The sequence below is a fragment of the Argiope bruennichi genome, chromosome X2, assembly GCF_947563725.1.
Source record: "Argiope bruennichi chromosome X2, qqArgBrue1.1, whole genome shotgun sequence".
Taxonomy (NCBI): domain Eukaryota; kingdom Metazoa; phylum Arthropoda; class Arachnida; order Araneae; family Araneidae; genus Argiope; species Argiope bruennichi.
In genome coordinates, this window is record NC_079163.1 from 111267731 (window position 1) to 111286281 (window position 18551).

At 28.9% G+C, this 18551-nt stretch overlaps 1 protein-coding gene across 2 annotated transcripts in view; it reads right to left on the reverse strand.

Moving 5' to 3' along the window:
• Positions 1 to 3655: 3655 nt before the first annotated feature.
• The window catches only part of LOC129960860 (uncharacterized), a 49451-nt gene continuing 34555 nt past the window's right edge, over positions 3656 to 18551 (reverse strand). For both annotated transcript variants that reach the window (XM_056074565.1, XM_056074566.1), the window contains exons 2-7: positions 14739 to 14789; positions 11054 to 11122; positions 10780 to 10833; positions 7937 to 7999; positions 7658 to 7711; positions 3656 to 4113 (exon numbers count right to left, since the gene is read on the reverse strand). In XM_056074565.1, coding sequence (XP_055930540.1) covers positions 3761 to 4113; positions 7658 to 7711; positions 7937 to 7999; positions 10780 to 10833; positions 11054 to 11122; positions 14739 to 14772 — 627 coding nt within the window. In that variant the 5' untranslated portion in view covers positions 14773 to 14789 and the 3' untranslated portion in view covers positions 3656 to 3760. The remainder of the gene's footprint in view (positions 4114 to 7657; positions 7712 to 7936; positions 8000 to 10779; positions 10834 to 11053; positions 11123 to 14738; positions 14790 to 18551) is intronic.

Here is an 18551-nt window from a genome sequence, read left to right on the forward strand (position 1 = left end):
TTTATTGTCATACATTATTATTGTCTTACTTGAATTCCATTTGTTTTTGCAACACCAAGAACTTTTTTCAAGGTAAAAATAGTTAACTTTTAAAGTTGTGACTTGTAAAAATTTTCCAAAAACGTTTTGCAAGTTAAGAAGTATTAAGAAAAATTTACAGACAATATCAACATCTGGCCACATTATCTTTTCAATTCAAAATGGCAACATCTTGTAAAAAAAAATTCATATTGTCATTTTTTTAAGTTAGAATATTTTATAAAATTTGGTTTTTATTATATTATTTCTTAGTGCTATTAATTCTATTGCATTGTAATTTTTGTACATTTGTAATTATTTTATTGTATTTATGCATGTTGAAAAGTTGCTTGAAGTCATGACCAATTAAGCTTTTAAAATTGTAAACATATTAAAGTTGCTTCATTTTCGCTAAATCCTAAGATAGCAAGGGTCCAGCTATTGTATAAAGCTTGCGGAAGGAGAAGTGGCGTTATTATAATTTCTATTTAATCTTCAGTCTAAAAATATAATGTTTGTAACTTCGCCTTCACTGTGTTTTGAACTACTAACTTACACAAGGTATTATTTTAGCACCATGATCAAAGTGCAGTAGCAGCAAATTCCTTTCTAAGGCTATACAGGCTCTAAATTTTTTCTCACGGTTTCTTTTTCCTGCTTCATATTTGGCTCACTGCATTGCTTTTGTTGTGCTTGGAAAAAAAGTATGGTTAATTCATAAAAATTGGACGATTTTCCTTAATATTATGGAAAATAAGAATTGTTAAAGAACTCCACACTTATTTTTTCAGGGAATATATATGTGTGTGTAAATATAATTTTGCGGAACCGTGGTCAAAAAGTAGAAACTTTTGGAATAAATTTCATTTACTTTATCACAGGAGCCATAATTTCTAAAAGGAGACGAAAGGCAGAACAAACACTAGAGCAAATTTTTTTCATTTAGTGATTTTGCTGAGATTCTGATAGGGATTTCATTGGCTCATGTCGACTTAGGAAAGAGAATATTAGGTATCTTTGAAAGAAATGCATTGGATTATAGTTGTTAGGGATTTTTATTCTTTCAATCTTGATGTGGGAAACAAAGGAGTCAACAATTTTTTAGAACACATGTTAGAAATAATTGAATAAAAAAGAATGGAATTTGGATCAGAAAATAAGAGAATTTTAGAATGAAGTAACATAGGCTAATCTAAGATAAAAATTAGGAGATTAAGAGTTAGATTAAACTAAGGGATAGCATTGCATTGCATTACATATATATATATATATATACAATATAAAATTTTGGCGGATGCATGACCAAAAAGAATAAACTTTAGAAATTTTAACTTCGATTTATTTCACCATGGGAGTCATATTATGTACAGAGAAAAAGAGATAACACATGCCTCAGACTACATCAGTCAAGTGTGTAAGTTAGTCAAATTTAACAACAAAAGTGATCAAAATTTTTCCCTTCCGTGATTTTACTATAAGATTCTGATAAGGATTTCTTTACCATGTGTTAGCTTAGGCAAGAAAATCTTAGGTATTTTTTTAAAAAGATATTGTGTATCTTTGGAAAGTATTTGCGAATGCTAAGAATTTTTTTCTGTTTGTTCCTAGTGTGGGAACCACTCAAACACAGTTTATTAAGTATGTATTAGAGTTAATTAAATGAAAAAATGGGAATTGGATCAGAAAATCGAAGAACATTTTAGAATGGATTTGACATGAGATAAATTGAGATACAAATTAGGAAATTAATTGGGATTTAAATCAAGAGATTTCATTCCATATATAGGGTGATTATATATATAAAGTTACGATTTCAAAACTATTGGTCAGAATGACTTGATATTTTAGCAGAACAATCGTGAGGCAATGGAATTTTGTTTGGCGAAGGAAAAAAAATTCCTAAATATGCCGATAAATTGCGCTGTTAGGGTTCATATTGTCTGGAGATATGCGAATTATTTATACGTGACATGCGGACCGCAGTCATAGCTGCCATAAAAATGCAGAGCACCAGCTCTTTGCCCGAATGCTTCATCACGACTGATTATGAAGGATCGCGCTCTGCTCTTGAAACGTTTTTATAAGAACGATGATTGTGCACTTACAGCGATCTGGAAGTTTCGGAGATTAAAATCCATAAAATCGGGTTCAATAACCACAAATGGTCTACGAAAAACGATTGCTAAATTCGAAGAGACCGGTTCATTTGACGTGAAATGGGGTAGAGGAAGGAAACCAGTTTCAGCTGCGGCGGTGGAATATGTGGCTACAGCATTACAAGAACAGACATGGGGAGTTGGCCGAATGCTGCATATGCCGATCACCACGGTGCGTAAAGTCCTACGGATCATCTTGCGCTGTTATCCGTACAAGATTACTCATCTGTAGTAGTTGCTGCCTGCTGACCTGGGAGTGCGTGAATCTTTTCACTACGATTTCTTGCCCGGATGGAAGTGGACAACGGATGGCCATGAAACATTCTGTGGTCTGAAAAAGCCCACTTCCATTTGCACGGTTCTGTAAATACGCAAAATTGTATTATATGGGCGACCGAGAATACATCCCAGCTGCAGCCATTACCTCTTCAGTCTGAAAAGGTCCCTGTGTGGTGCGGAATAACGGCAGCATTTATCAGCAGTCCGTTTTTCTTCGAGGAGATCACACCTGCGGGTCCCGTTACTTTCACCTTTACTGGCAAGCGGTATGAAGCACTTTTGCGTAACTATGTCCTTCCGGCGCTTCAGCAGTGTCAGTGCGTGGATCGCACAATATTCATGCAAGATGGCGCTCGTCCGCACATAGCTACTGAGTGCTCATTTCGGAGATGATAGGATCATAAGCCGCCATTTTCCAACAATGTGGTCGCCACTTTTCCCGACTTAAAGCCGTGTGATTTCTGCCTTTGGGTGTACCTGAAGAATGTTGTTTACAGCAGGCGGATTGAAAATCTAGCAGACTTGAAGGCAAGCATCAAACACCATATCCATTGTATCAGTACAGATACCTGATCTGTAGTGGAGCATGCCGTTTAGCGCTTCCAATTAGTAGTGGAACAAGGCGGAGAGCATTTCGAACAACTTATACCTTAACTACCCATCAGTAAGGTGTCTGTTCCATGGAGCATTTTTTTTTTTTTTTTGTCACTATCATTGTTGTTGCTATATAAACATGTATTCTTGTCTTATCGCTAATAAATTTTTAGTAAATCCCTGAACTCTATTGTTTTTCTTTTGGCTAACAATATTCCTGTATTTAACGAATCCATTTTTGGTCTTTTCCCTGACAGCGCCATCTATCGGCACATTTTGGAACTATTTTTTCCCTTCTCAAAATAAAATTCCATTGTCTCACGATTGTTCTGCTAAAATATAAAATCATTCTGACCAGTAGTTTTAAAATTATCGATTTTTGAAATCGTAACTTCAATTTCAATTATAATTACCCTGTATATATATATAGTCTATAAGTTTTGTGAATTAAGTTTTCAAGCTTTAAAAAAAAATCATTTCTAAAACAACTGTTCATGAGGCATGTTTTTATCATGCCGCATGAAATTATCAAATTCAAATAGGTTGAGAGCTATTTCGTATGGATGTTATTAAAATTCTAATACCTGCAAACATTCATGTACGCTCAGTTTGTTTTGGAAACGTTTAATTGAAGAATGAAGAATACATGTTACAAAAAGAGAAGTTACATGAAACTATGCTAACAGTATGAACACAAAAAAAAATTCGAACAGTCAGTTATCCTCTTCTGTGCTCCTATCAGTTGTAGAACTTTCATGCTCATTTACAATTCTCCTAATTCGACGCATTCGACTTTCACGAGTATTCCTCTGGGGTTGTTGGTCTGCAACATCATCATCATCTTCTTCATCATCAGAACTGGAACTGGAACTGGATACTGTATTTTGTAGGAGTGATCGCGTAAGTTCATATGGTGTTGGAGGTGTTCGTTGAATGGAATGATTAATGTGACCGGGGAGTCGTATTCTTGGTTGTGGTCTGCTGGTTACTATTGCTAGTACTCGCCTGCTTCCCTCAGAAACTCCTGGCAAACTAGCAACAGCTTCATGTGGTCGAGCTTCTGCATCTAAAAGAAAAATGTATAAAATAATTAACAATACTGTTTTGGGATTTTCTACTAGTATTAAAGTAATGTAATTTGAGATCAGGAGCAATTTTGTCCTATATTATCTTGATTTCGTACTTTCTGAAAAATGAATTTCCAGGATTTTACAGCGATATTGTTTATTGCACAAATCATGTTTTAGAAAGAATTTATAATTCATATGTGTATCACATTTCTTGTCTTAGTAAAATTCCTAAAAAATCAATTCATTTCTTACTGTGTTGGTACTTTAGTTTTCGTTAACATTTGGGTTCAAGTATTCAAGGTAAAATAAGGGGGAAAATAAAAACTCAGGTGAAAAATGAAACGAAAATAGAAAAAGCAAGTTAAAACAAATTTGCTTTCATGCTGTGTCATGCCGAGATGGTACTGTGCCCTTTGCCAGAATTGCATTATCTGTCCTTCCCACGCATGGTTTTGTTAATTTTTCTATTTCTTTTAGAAACTGGGAAAACTATCTTACTGTAATTTTTTTATATGTGGATTAACAAATTTTAAAATTTTGTGATGGCTTTAATAAAAATAATATATACTTGAAATATTTCGCAGTGAACTATATTGTTAAAAAGTACTATATGCAGCAAGCGTGCATATTACTGCAACAAATAAATTACAAATTGTACGCGTTTTTATAAGAGTTTTTTTTTTTTTTAATTTGCTCAGCATATCCTATCAGTTTTAACTATCTTTGGCCACTTTTGCATCCCTTCCTTCTTCCTGCACTTTCGGTGAACAAAAATGTTGCTACGATTGTGCTGTAATGAACCAACTGTTACAAGTAGCATTTAATTTTAGATGATAGTATAATTGCAGATGATAACAAATTTGAATTAAACCAGATGCTGTTTAGACTGAAAAAAAAATTATTCTTCTAACAAATATGAATATAAAGATTCAGAAAGATCCTTCAGAAAACCAAATTTGTAATGATTTTGCGGCAAATTCATTGAATAGATGGCTTTCTAAAATTCTTTACTTTCTGTGAGCCTTTTTAAGCATTTTTTCTCATCCATTTGCTTAAGTCATTACTTCAGATTTTTCTCTAATATTAGAAATGTAGGTGAAAAGACATTGTTACGTCAAAATATATTACTGATCAATTCAACAGTTAGGAAAGAAATATAAAGCCAAGTAATTTCCAGAATCAACCTTTCCCTCTTGAAAAAACAAATTAAACTTGGAAGTTGTTGTTTTTTTAATATGTTGAGTGATATTGTGGATTAAGACTTTATTTTTTTATTTTTGAAATTGTTTAAATTTTTTTTATTATGCGAATCACAAGATTATGAAAACCGCATCACTCTTAAACATGAATAAATTATAAACAGTTTCATATTGATCTTTTTGTCTGGCTTAAGAAATTATGTGACTCTATTCACGTGGAACAACATCATTAATATGTACCACATGAACATCCTGAAGTATTCGAAATTGTCAAATTTTTACTCTATACTAATGTTCAGGTGTTTTCCAAATTCAGGTGTCTTTACCCTGCCTTTACTTTCAATATTCAATTATGCAAGTCATTTCTAAAACTGGTATACACAGGGTGTCCTAAAAAGTGGAAGAAGCATTTATATCCTTAACTGTTGCAATTAAACATATACTTCAATATGCAAAGTTTCAAGGTGCTCCAATAAGTCAAATAAGCTGCCAAAATGTTTAAAAACTCTTTGTAACTTTTTATTACCTACTTCTACAGAAACTATTAAAGCTACCTAAGAAAAACACCGTTCCCTTTCGCTTTCTACGTTAAAAAAGAAAAACAATATCCCACCGGAAATGCATTCAACCTGATTTTATTCCATCTTGGGATTGAACTACAAGTTGCCATCTGCAAAACGAGACAGCTAAAAACATTTCTTAAATAACGTTGCCATTCTAAAAATAAAAATATTAATACATTTTCAACAGAAACAAATATTAAATTTTTACACAGCCTCCATAGTGAAGAAATGTCAATGGGAAATATGATTTCCTGAGATTCATCTATAAGTATGGAAGGTTTCAAATTTTTTTCTCCAAATTTTGCTAATATATTAAAAGGTTAATATATTGTCATAGATATCTTGCCTTTGAAATAGTCTTTCATTGTCTTTTCAGAATTAATATACACATCACCAATTATTTATTAAAAATGTGCAATCGTAATTTAATTTCTATAATTATGAATTTATTAACATTCATCAAATATTGAAAGATGATCAAATAATATATTAATTGAAGCGATTTAGGAGTTTGTTGAAAATGATACTTTCATCGAAACCACCAATCTCCGCAGAAACAAGAGTTATTTTATTCAATTTTTTATCTTTTTTATTGAAACTTTGTGACTGGAAATATAAGTCTAATTCCAATAATGAAGGAAATAAACACTTGTTCTATTTTTATTGTGTAGAGGGGGGGGCGCCTTGTACATGTATATATGAAATATTAAGGCAAAAGTTCTGTTAGTGAACTGTTCCTTTTTATATGAATTTGAGTATTTGAAATACTTAAAAGAATTTCAGTAAGAAAGTAAATTATTATATTTTAAACTTACAAGCTAAGATTAAATGATTTGCATGTCTCGGGATTTGAGACAAAAAATTAGGGTACATCTTGAAATATCGATCATTCAGTGCCATTTTTTTTAGTTTAACTGGAATAACAATATTTGTAATAGAACATGTATTGTAAATAAATAGCAAAAGAAAAGAAAAAAAATTGTTTACAAACCTTAGTACTTCAAAATAACATTTTAAATCTCATTTTTTAGAGAACTTTTCAGAAGGACGGTCTGTGAAAGTTTTTATGTTTTAAAATTTTTGAGTTTTATGTGGGAATATTTATAAATTAAAGCTTTAAATTCTTACATCATCATCTTTGAATGCTCTGGAAGGAGAAGAAAAAAATTAGAAAAACTGTTTCCAAAGGTGTTTTTTTGATGATGATAATTTTGATATGAGGACATAGTGATTTTGCAACAATACTTTTAGGTTATAGATTTAATTTAAAAATTAAAGTAAGTACTTTTTAAAAGCATAAATAGAAGTTTCCTTATTATTAAGTTCTTAAAATAAATAAAATAAAATAACTTGTTTCATGTATATCAAATGGAATTCTATAATCGAATTTTCTGCCACTTCCTGATATCCCAAAACTCTGGAATTATTTGCAGCCTCTTTTGTATTCTCAGAGATAGAATACTATTCTAACATTTTTAGAAACTGTCATTTATTAATTATTATTATCATTATCATTACTATTAATCATTATTATTATTTATAAAATTAAATTATATGCTAATATCGCGCCTGGTTTTGAATTTGGAAAAAATTGATTATCAGAAGTCTCCTACATTTAAAGTCAGCAAATAATTACTGTAAAAACAAAACTGTTTAAATCAAATGACTGTTTATATATTCTATTAAAATCAATTTTAAAAAAATGTGAAAAAAACTTGTGATATCTAATGCATTAAAACACTTTTCAAAAATAAGGAATAATATGTTTTGAAATCTACCTTCTGGTAGTAAATGGGTAGGAATTTGCAGCACGCTATCCGGTCCGAAAGAATCTAAAGAAAAAAAAATTGGTGATTATTATCGATACGCTTCAGAAAATGAAAAATCGAAAAATTCTTTCAGCATAATACAATTTTAGTTATGTGAGATATCATATAAGAAATTTTTTTCTTTATTTAATCAAAAGGAAAAAAGATGAAATATGATAGCATGCATTGCAGCTTTAAATTTTTATATCAATATCATTTGTAGATGTGAAATAAAATGAAGTAAAATACCATCGTCCACATCTACATAGACAGGAGGATGCACCTCCACTCTTCGAAGATCTGCAGGTGCGTCTGAAAGCAGACAAGAAATGAGCAATTATTACTAATAATCTTCAAGTAAGAGAAAATATTGAAAACGTCTGAGTTTAATATAATTGTGGTAGTGTAGATGTTCCTACCAGCATTTTTTTTTAAGAAACTGAATTAATGATTTTTGTTTAGTTTGAATCAGTTATATATATGCATATGAATTTGACTTATTCTGCTGGAATATGTTAAGAAATAAGTGTAACATGAAATGCATCATGTATATAAATTATTTGTGTGTAAAATGAATCATAACGTTAACTGGCTAAATAAAATTAAAAATGCTTTCTTTTTGCATTACATAAATACAAAATTTTTATTGCCCAAAGAAGCTTGAATATTTGTTTTGCCCTTTACTTAATTTGGTCATGTGTGACAAAAAAAGAAAATCTTAATTTTCTAATAAGAAGTAGAATGAATGATAGACAGAACACATTTGTTTACACATACTTTCCATGATGATTAAATGGTAAAGGACCTATCAGTTTATATAATTTTGATATTCTGATTGCAGAATTCTTTTCTTAGCTCAAAATTACTCAGGAAAGAAATTCTATGTGATTATATGCAAACCACCATGTCTTGAAAAATTATGATTTGTTTTTAATGCTTAAAATCATCATAAAAAAATGCTTAAAAATTACCTTTCGGATTAAAAATATATTTTGCATATATTTTAAAAACGTAAATTTCAAGGAATTATATTCTATTTTGAAATCTCGTAACCATGAGAGATTTGCCTGAAACGTTATTTGAATGAATAGGTTTTATACTTGAATTTTTATTATGTTTGCTTTGATGTTTAATTACTTGACATTTTTATCAGTTTTTTTAACTTATTCAAAAACTTTGTTTTTACTGTAATTTTTGGACATTATGCATTTATTTTTAATTCATTTATTTGAACAGATTATTTTAAAATTTATTTCTCACTTCTATTTATCATATTTTAAAATAGAAGTTTTATTTTCAATATATGCTTAATGCAGCATAGCTGACCTTGGATTACAAAGCTAAACTTAAGTAAGGAAAGGCAGAATCAGTGGTTGATTTAAGCATCTTGTAATCCTAGGGATTGCATATTGTGGGACCCCCTTCTATTAATAATAGGTTTATTTACTTACACATTTCAATAAATTTTATATTTGATCAATGTGTTAATAATTTTAGTAAAATTTTTTAGTTTAGTAAATCTGTGAAAATATTTTTTATTCAATTTTAATCTGTACATCATGGAATAAATGACTGAAATATTCTTGAAAAATTAACCCTAATTATTAGTAATGATTTCCTGGTTTGCAAATAAAAGCATTTAAATAAATAATATGATGGATTATAAGGAAGTAATAAACTTTGAACAAAAATTATATTAACATTTATTATTTTGTAGAACCCACTTAATGGAATACACCTTAGTAACTTAAATGAGTAATTAACTACCCAGTATACTATAAATAAGTAGTTAATCCTACTTTATTTACCATGAATTTTAGTAAATGTATATAAACACACATTGTAATCATGATGCTACAATTCTTAGAATTTGTATCTTTTACAAAGTTATTTAGCAACTTGCTTTTCGTTTGTTTGGTAGTTGTGGTAGAAATCCTTTTCCCTATTGTGGAGTAACACAACTAGATACCTATTCTCAAAGGCTGTTACTTTCAAGGGGCAAGTTATGCTAGTTGGGAATCCTTTGAAAATATTACGTAGTCCTAATTATATATTTAAAAATTGTTAATGACTTCCAAAATAATAAAATTTCATAAGTTTTAATTATTAGAAGTATATCTTTATTTATAATAATTGTTTTAATTTTTAGGATTTGTTTAATTAATCACTGATAGTTACAATGCAGTCAATAATTTAGAATTTTATTTGAAATTCACATATATAATATTAGTAACATAAGGATTTTCTATGAATACAAAAAAAAAAAAAAAAAAAGAGGTTTGCTTAGCAGATTTACTTTTAAGTCTAATTATTAAATAAATCAGGAAAAAATATTAAAATTAAAAATTTAAAAAGGTCTTTCTCGTTCTGACAAAGGCTGTATTAGAACCTTTAGTTTTTTTCAAAGATTCATGCAGCAACATCTTAAATGACATTATCAAAAATGCGTATTTCTTTCAGATGGAACAATTATTATTCGGATTTCATCATTTTTTTTAATATGTTCACGCACACTGTTCCATGCTGTAACTGAGACAATCTAATGTATTTATAGAAAATAGAATGTTTCTACATTGCATAATAATTAAATATATGCTAAATTGTAATTATATTTGAGCTACTTTATAAGTTAAAAGAATGCAAAGGGTATTATATCATTTAAAATATAAAAATTATATTTTTCTTTAAAAAAAACTCCCTTATTTCATATATGTTGAATGGAATTCTATAATCGATTTTCTGCCACTTACTGATATCTAAAAATTCTGGAATTATTTGCAGCCCCTTTTGTATTTTCAGAGATTGAACACTATTCTAACATTTTTAGAAACTGTCAATTATCTGATTTATAAATCTAAATTTTGTACTAATGTCGCGCCTAGTTTGAATTTGAAAAAAAATTGATTATCAGAAGTTTCTCCACCCCTGATTTAAAGTCGGTAAATAATTACTGTAAAAATAAAACTGTTTAAATCAAATGACTGTTTATATATTCTATTAAAATCAATTTTTAAAAAATGTGTAAAAAATGTGTGATATCTAATATATTGAAACACTTTTCAAAAATAAAAATAATATGTTTTGAAATCTACCTGCTTGTATTAAATTTCCAGGAATTTGTATGATGCTCCCAGGTACAAGTAGGGCTAAAAAAAAAATGGTAAGTATTATTGATTAATTTTCAGAAAATGAAAACATCGGAAAGTTTTTTCAGCATAGTAAAATCTTAGTTATGTGAGATATCATAAGAAATTTTTTCTTTGTTCAACCAAAACGAAGAAAAGTAAAATCTGATAGCATGCATTGCAGCTTTAAATTTTTATATCAGTATCATTTGTAGATGTGAAATAAAATTAAGTTAAATACCTTCATCCAATTCTACCAAGACAGGGGATCGGACTTCCCCTCTTCGACGCTCTCTATCAGGTGGTGGGGCTGAAAGTTGACAAAAAATGAGCAATTACTGCAAATAATCTTCAAATAAGAGAAATTATTGAAAAATTCTGTGAGTTTAATATAATTATCGTAGTGAGGTGTTCTTATCAGTATTTTTTTTTTTTTTTTAAGAAACTAGATGAATGATTTTTGTTCAGTTTGAATCAGTTATATATGTGCATATGAATTTGACTTATTCTGCTGAAATATGTTAAGAAATAAGTGTAACATGAAATGCATCATATATATAAATTATTTGTGTGTAAAATGAATCATACGTTTGGAATTGAACTGGTTAAACAAAATTAAAAATGCCTTTTTCTTCACTCCATAAATACAAAATCTTTATTGCCCAAAGAAGCTTGAGTATTTGTTATGCCCTTTACTTAATTTGGTTATGTGTGGCAAAAAAAAAAAAAAAAAAAAATCTTATTTTCTAATGAGAAATAGAATGAATCATAGATAGAACACATTTCTTTACACATATTTTCCATGATGATTAAATGGAAAAGAACCTGTCAATTTATGTAATTTTGATATTCTGATTGCAGAATTCTTTTCTTAGCTCAAAATTATTCGGGAAAGAAATCCTATGTGATTATATGCAAACCACCATGTCTTGAAAAATTATGATTTGTTTTTACTGCTTAAGATCATCATAAAACATGTTTAAAATTTTCCCTTTCAGATTAAAAATATATTTAGCACACATTTTAAAAATGTAAATTTCAAGGAATTTTCGATTTTGAAATCTCCTAACCACGAGAGATTTGCCCAAAACATTATTGTAATGAATAGGTTTTATACTTAAATTTTTATTAGGTTTGCTTTGATGTTTAATTATGTGATCTTTTTATCAGTTTTTTTTTAACTTTGTCAAGAACTTTATATGTTTTTGCTGTGATTTTTGGACACTATGCATTTATTTTAAATTAATTTATTTGGACGGATTATTTTAAAATTTATATCTTACTTCAAATTTATCATATTTTAAAATAGAAGTTTTATTTGCAATATATGCTTAATGCAGCATAGCTGACCTTGGATTACAAAGCTAAACTTAAGTAAGGAAAGGCAGAATCAGTGGTTGATTTAAGCATCTTGTAATCCTAGGGATTGCATATTGTGGGACCCCCTTCTATTAATAATAGGTTTATTTACTTACACATTTCAATGAATTTTATATTTGATCAATGTGTTAATAATTTTAGTAAAATTTTTTAGTTTAGTAAATCTGTGAAAATATTTTTTATTCAATTTTAATCTGTACATCATGGAATAAATGACTGAAATATTCTTGAAAAATTAACCCTAATTATTAGTAATGATTTCCTGGTTTGCAAATAAAAGCATTTAAATAAATAATATGATGGATTATAAGGAAGTAATAAACTTTGAACAAAAATTATATTAACATTTATTATTTTGTAGAACCCATTTAATGGAATACACCTTAGTAACTTAAATGAGTAATTAACTACCCAGTATACTATAAATAAGTAGTTAATCCTACTTTATTTACTATGAATTTTAGTAAATGTATATAAACACACATTGTAATCATGATGCTACAATTCTTAGAATTTGTATCTTTTACAAAGTTATTTAGCAACTTGCTTTTCGTTTGTTTGGTAGTTGTGGTAGAAATCCTTTTCCCTATTGTGGAGTAACACAACTAGATACCTATTCTCAAAGGCTGTTACTTTCAAGGGGCAAGTTATGCTAGTTGGGAATCCTTTGAAAATATTACGTAGTCCTAATTATATATTTAAAAATTGTTAATGACTTCCAAAATAATAAAATTTCATAAGTTTTAATTATTAGAACCATATCTTTATTTATAATAATTGTTTTAATTTTTAGGATTTGTTTAATTAATCACTGATAGTTACAATGCAGTCAATAATTTAGAATTTTATTTGAAATGCACATATATAAATATTAGTAACATAAGAATTTTCTATAAATACAAAAAAAAAAAAGAGGCTTGCTTAGCAGATTTACTTTTAAGTCTAATTATTAAATAAATCAGGAAAAAAAATATTAAAATTTTAAAAAAAGGTCTTTTTCGTTGTGACAGAGGCTGTATTAGAACCTTTAGTATTTTCCAAAGATTTACGCAGCAACATCTTAAATGACATTATCAAAGATGCGCATTTCTTGCAGATTGAAAAATTATTCGGATTTCTTCGTTTTTCTTAATATGTTCACGCACACTGTTCCATGCTGTAATTTGAGACAGTCTAATGTATTTATACAAGTTAGAATATTTCTACTTTGCATAGCAATTAAATATATGCTAAATTGTAATTATATTTGAACTACTTTATAAATTAAAAGTATACAAAGAGTATTATATCATTTTAAATGTAAAAATTATACTTTTTGATTTAATAGTATAGTTTCTGCTGTTGCTGACTGCATGCTTAGAATAATATGTTGACAAATTTTGGTATCAATCTCACTATTAATTACAGCTGCATAATGCTCAGAACAAGTAACTCATTTTATAAATATCATCATCATCATATTTGGCTAGATAGCTTTGGGTTGGCCAGTGCCTTCCTCTGAATACTGTTGCACCGTATTCTATTTTTGACAGTTGTGCGCCAGTTTCTTTCCTGGATAGCCAGAAATCTGTCTCCACTAACACCATCCATTTCATTTTGAGTCTACCCCTTTTCCTACTTGTTAGAGGTTTATGTAAAAGAATTTTTTTTAATATGGAATCATCATCCATTCTAAGTATATGAGCCGTCCAGTTCATCCGATTTATTTTTATGAACTTTATAATATCTGGCTCTCTATAGATTTTATATAGTTCAAAGTTATATCTTCTTCTCCAAACAGTGTTGATTTCTATCCCACCATGAATGGCAGAATTTTTCTTTCGAAAATAGCTATTTTGTTTTCTTCAGCTTTGGTCAGGGTCCAGGTCTCTGAGCTATAGGTAAGTGTTGGTCTAATTAAGGTTTTATATAGTAAAAATTTTGCATCTCTTGATAGTAGTGAGGATTTAAAAAATCGTTTTAGTCCGTAAAAGACTTTATTTGCATTCATTAGACAACCTTGAATCTCCTTGACTCCTTGTCATCAATAACTATAGAACCAAGATATATAAAACTTTGGACAACCTGAAATTTGTGAGAACCAATTTCTAGATAGGATATTTTATAAATATATTTGCCAAAAAAATCCACTGAGTGTTTAAGTTTACTCCTCAAAGTAGACCTCGATTGGACACATGTGAGATTTCCTAAGTTACTAAATTGCAATACAGTAAATGCTACTCAAAACCCTACAGAAGAGTATCGGTATGATCGCTTGTCCAACAAATTCACAGAATTTCAATGATTTGAGATTTATCGACTTTCATTAATTGCAAAATTATTATTCAATAATTTTAAACTAATAATAGGTAAGTTTTTATAGCAGTCAAATAGCCTTTAATTTTGAAAGCAATATATGTCAGTTTCCTATGCATGAAGTCATATACATTCACAAATTTCTGCCTTTCAGAACAGTAGTATTCCTATTAAAATGGAGTATACATAAGCAACGCAAATACCAATTTTAGTTAAATGCATGATATAATTTTAAAAAAATCAATACATACGATGTGGGGATCTATCTCTTTGCCTTTGAGCCATGTTCTATCGATTAGTGCCTGTTAGAAAATGAAATGTATTATAAAAACATGATAAAAATACTATACATATTTCATTGAATAAATACTTTTAAAAAATGGAGTCTTTTCCCAGTTAAGGCATGCAAGCTTAAAAATAATGGCATAGAAATTAGTAATATTGCAAAGGTAAAAGGTGTATAGTTTTTTTTATTACTACTATCCCTCGCCATATTTAGCTTTAAAGATTGAAGTGAGCTCGTTATTATTTGACTTAATGGCAATCAAAGCATCTGTTCTTCATTGCCTCCCACTGGCGGGAATCATTCTAAATTACTTATATTGAAAGTAATACTGGATAAGAGCTTTTATCCTTTTTTTGATTTAAATAGGCTTCATCTTATTATCAATTGTGTGATTGCTTGGATATAGTTCAGTACTGAAAATATTTATAATTATTAACATTTTTGAAAAGCTCCAGCAATGCTAGTTTAACATCAGAGGATTTTATAACCTAGATTCAAAATTTCACTATGCTACAAAGAGGTATTCTTTTTAGATCTATTTGCAGACATTCTTCAAATTGCTATAATGCACAATATTCAGAAATTAAATTGTAATGTTATACTTACGATTGTTTAGTGATTACATTTAAAATAACATAGTTCTTTTTTTTGGTGGATCATAATTTTATTATTTAGTTTCCTAATTGGCTGTTAAACCAACTATATAATCAAAAGCAATTTCACTTCTGTAAAATTTCCATGCACTTTCATAATCTTAATTGTTACATAACTTATTTATTCTCTGCTTTCAAAAGGCAGAGGTTTCTATATATGATTGACATCTTATTTCTATTATTTTTTGCAGTGAAATTTTAAACATAAGAAAAAGTACTAGTTTATATATAAACTTTTGAAGTTTTATGTAATCAATTTTAAAAATATAAAAATGCATTAGTAATTTAAAAGTTGCGAACTTTTAATCAATAGCTTTATAGAACATATTTTTTTCTGAAGAGGATATTGATCAAGTTCTTTAAAAAGAAAATTGCTTAAAATTTGATAAAATATATTCAATGAAATTTGTCAAACGCATTCTCAAATAAGCTATTTACTCTAAAATTTCTGGCTGATACAGCCTGGTATTTCACTGCAATCTGTCATATTATTGTTGACTTGAAAGCAAAACACAAGAACGATCTCATCTGGACTTCAAACTAGAAATGTTAGAAATTTTATGTAGGTAATATGAAGATATACCCTGTGTATAAAAATTATAATTTTTATGAAATAAATAATGCAGATATTTAGTTGGTGGCTTTCGCAAGAATTTCGATTTCATTTTTATAGTACGAATCTCAAATAGGATTACAGTATTCAATATTAGATCAGACAACTCTGAAATACAGGGCATTCAAAACCAGCTCGTTAGAAATTTATGTAGTTTCATATTACAAATCATACTTTTTCAACACAAGTCCTTCAATTATTTCCTGTAAATCTGCTGCAAATAGATATATTAAAAAAAAACAATCTTGAATAAAAAAAATACTATAATGTAATGTATATGTGAAGTAAGAGAAGCAGATATTTTATCACTAAACGAAATCAGGTTGCTTCTTTTTGATGGTAATTATTCAAACTTCCGACCGTACTTTGAGCTAATCGAAGATATTTGTGAAGTTGAACTAAAGTTTCTGCTTAGAATTTCCACTTAGGTTTCATCTTTTTAATATAATTTATAACGTGAAATTAAAATAATTACTTTATGCCAAAAATACTACAATTAATAAATTTCTACAGTTTTCACAATTGAATGAGTTTACAGTCGAAAATTAAATATCGTGTTATGGTGCTTCTTCATTGCTATTCATTATTCTTGTTGTTAAAGATTACCAAAACAAATACTTATTTTTATTTATGAACTAATCAAGATATTTTAATTAATTTGGTCTGGATCGCAAATGTATGTCTTTTTTATTATTATTATTTCGCTCCTAATGTATAAGAACTGGAAATAAATTTTAATGAGTTTTTAAACTTTTCCTGCTTACCGATGCAAGCATTAGTGAAACAGTGATCTTCGCAACTTTCAGTGCAAGAAACCGATAACGTTACTAAGTCATCGTTACGTGGTACAAAGTCACCAAGTATGATCCTTCATCTGTAGAAAAGTCTTTTAATAAGTTTAAATCGAACTATATAAAATATGTAAGGGTACTTATTTTATTATCGTTAATTTATTTATAGATTAATCTTGAGATAGCTGTATTAGTTATAATTTTTCTGGTTTCTATGTAGTGGTTTGTCTGTAGTTGTTTTTAGTCCATATTAATCAGATAAAATGTACATTATATTTTCAATGGCTTAACAAGGGGTGGAAAAGGAGGTATTGATACGCCAAATGCCAGTTATAGTGGCTCCGCGTTTTCAGTATATTTATCACAGTGACCTGCCGACCGGAAATGGTCAGGGAATTTTTGGGAGATGAGGAAAAGGCAGAGAAATTTTTCTGTAAACTGGATTTTTTTAAAATATAATTCTTTCGGATTCGACAATTCGATAATCTTTCTTTCATAAATCGAACGGAACATCGTTGACAATCAATGAACATCAGCCATTCAGTGAAAGAGGCAGTGCTACTCAGGCCGCGTTTCTGAGTAAGAGTAAAGCAGTATGTTGACATTTAAATATCCGAGGGACGGAAATATCGATTGAAGGATTGTCAGCACCATATGCGAGGAATTTCTACAATTCTGTTGTCATATATCTAATTTATGATAAATGCTGCTTCAAATTGTGCTGATTGTTTTGAATCAACTAACCAGTTCATAACTAGTTTTACTTTTTCATTCTACATCCTATGTTTTTATCAGTATATTATTTTTTTTTTAAAAAAAGACCTTCACTCAGATTTCTTGCATAATTTATGATATTGCAATGATTATCGGTGTTTTTATAATCTGTTCATCGAATCTCAATTAAGGTTCCATTTAGTACCCTTGCTCTTGACCCAAAAAATTTAGGAACTGTGAATTTGGTTATATTAAAATTCGTATCAAAAAATCAAAATGTAACAAATGGCGAAAGGGGTTTCTCTAAGTTAAAAGTAATTAAGTTTTTACCTTTGATTACCATGCAAAATCTTCGTATTGATTTGACCAGTTTGTCGGTTAAGCATGAAATTGTTGATTAAATAAACTTAAAAGATACGATATAATATTTACAGAACTAAAAGTGAGGAAAAAAAGTTTCTTGTGATTAAGTGTATTAAATGTTATTTTTAGTTGATTGTGTTGATTTCTTTTTAATAGCATTAAAAATTGTTGTGATTAACAGTTTGTGGCTAGGCTATTTCTTAATTATTTTCTACTGTTTTGTACTATTTGATTATCAGTTTTATGTTGTGCAACATTGTCTTCTCTACATATGGGTGTTTTTAACGATATAATTTAAAACGATATGACCTGTGTTTAAAATAAAAAAAGTATAGTTTCAAAAAGTATATGTTTAAGACTTGTTTGGGGAATTACATCTCATTAGGGCCGCTGGTCCCACCATCTGTAAATTTAGACGGGTGAAACTTTGGAATATTTACTTTTAAGATGCGGCAATTTATTTTTTTGTGTGGGTCGACTTAAGCATTAGAGCGGGCAATGATCCGTCATCATTGCTAATATTTTCTTAAATCATTTTCAACACATTTATTTTTCACAAACACTTCAAAACAACAGTTTGTTTATTTTATATATGCCATTTTTTTTTAACTTTGAGAAACATTATGAATACAGTTCGTTTGCTT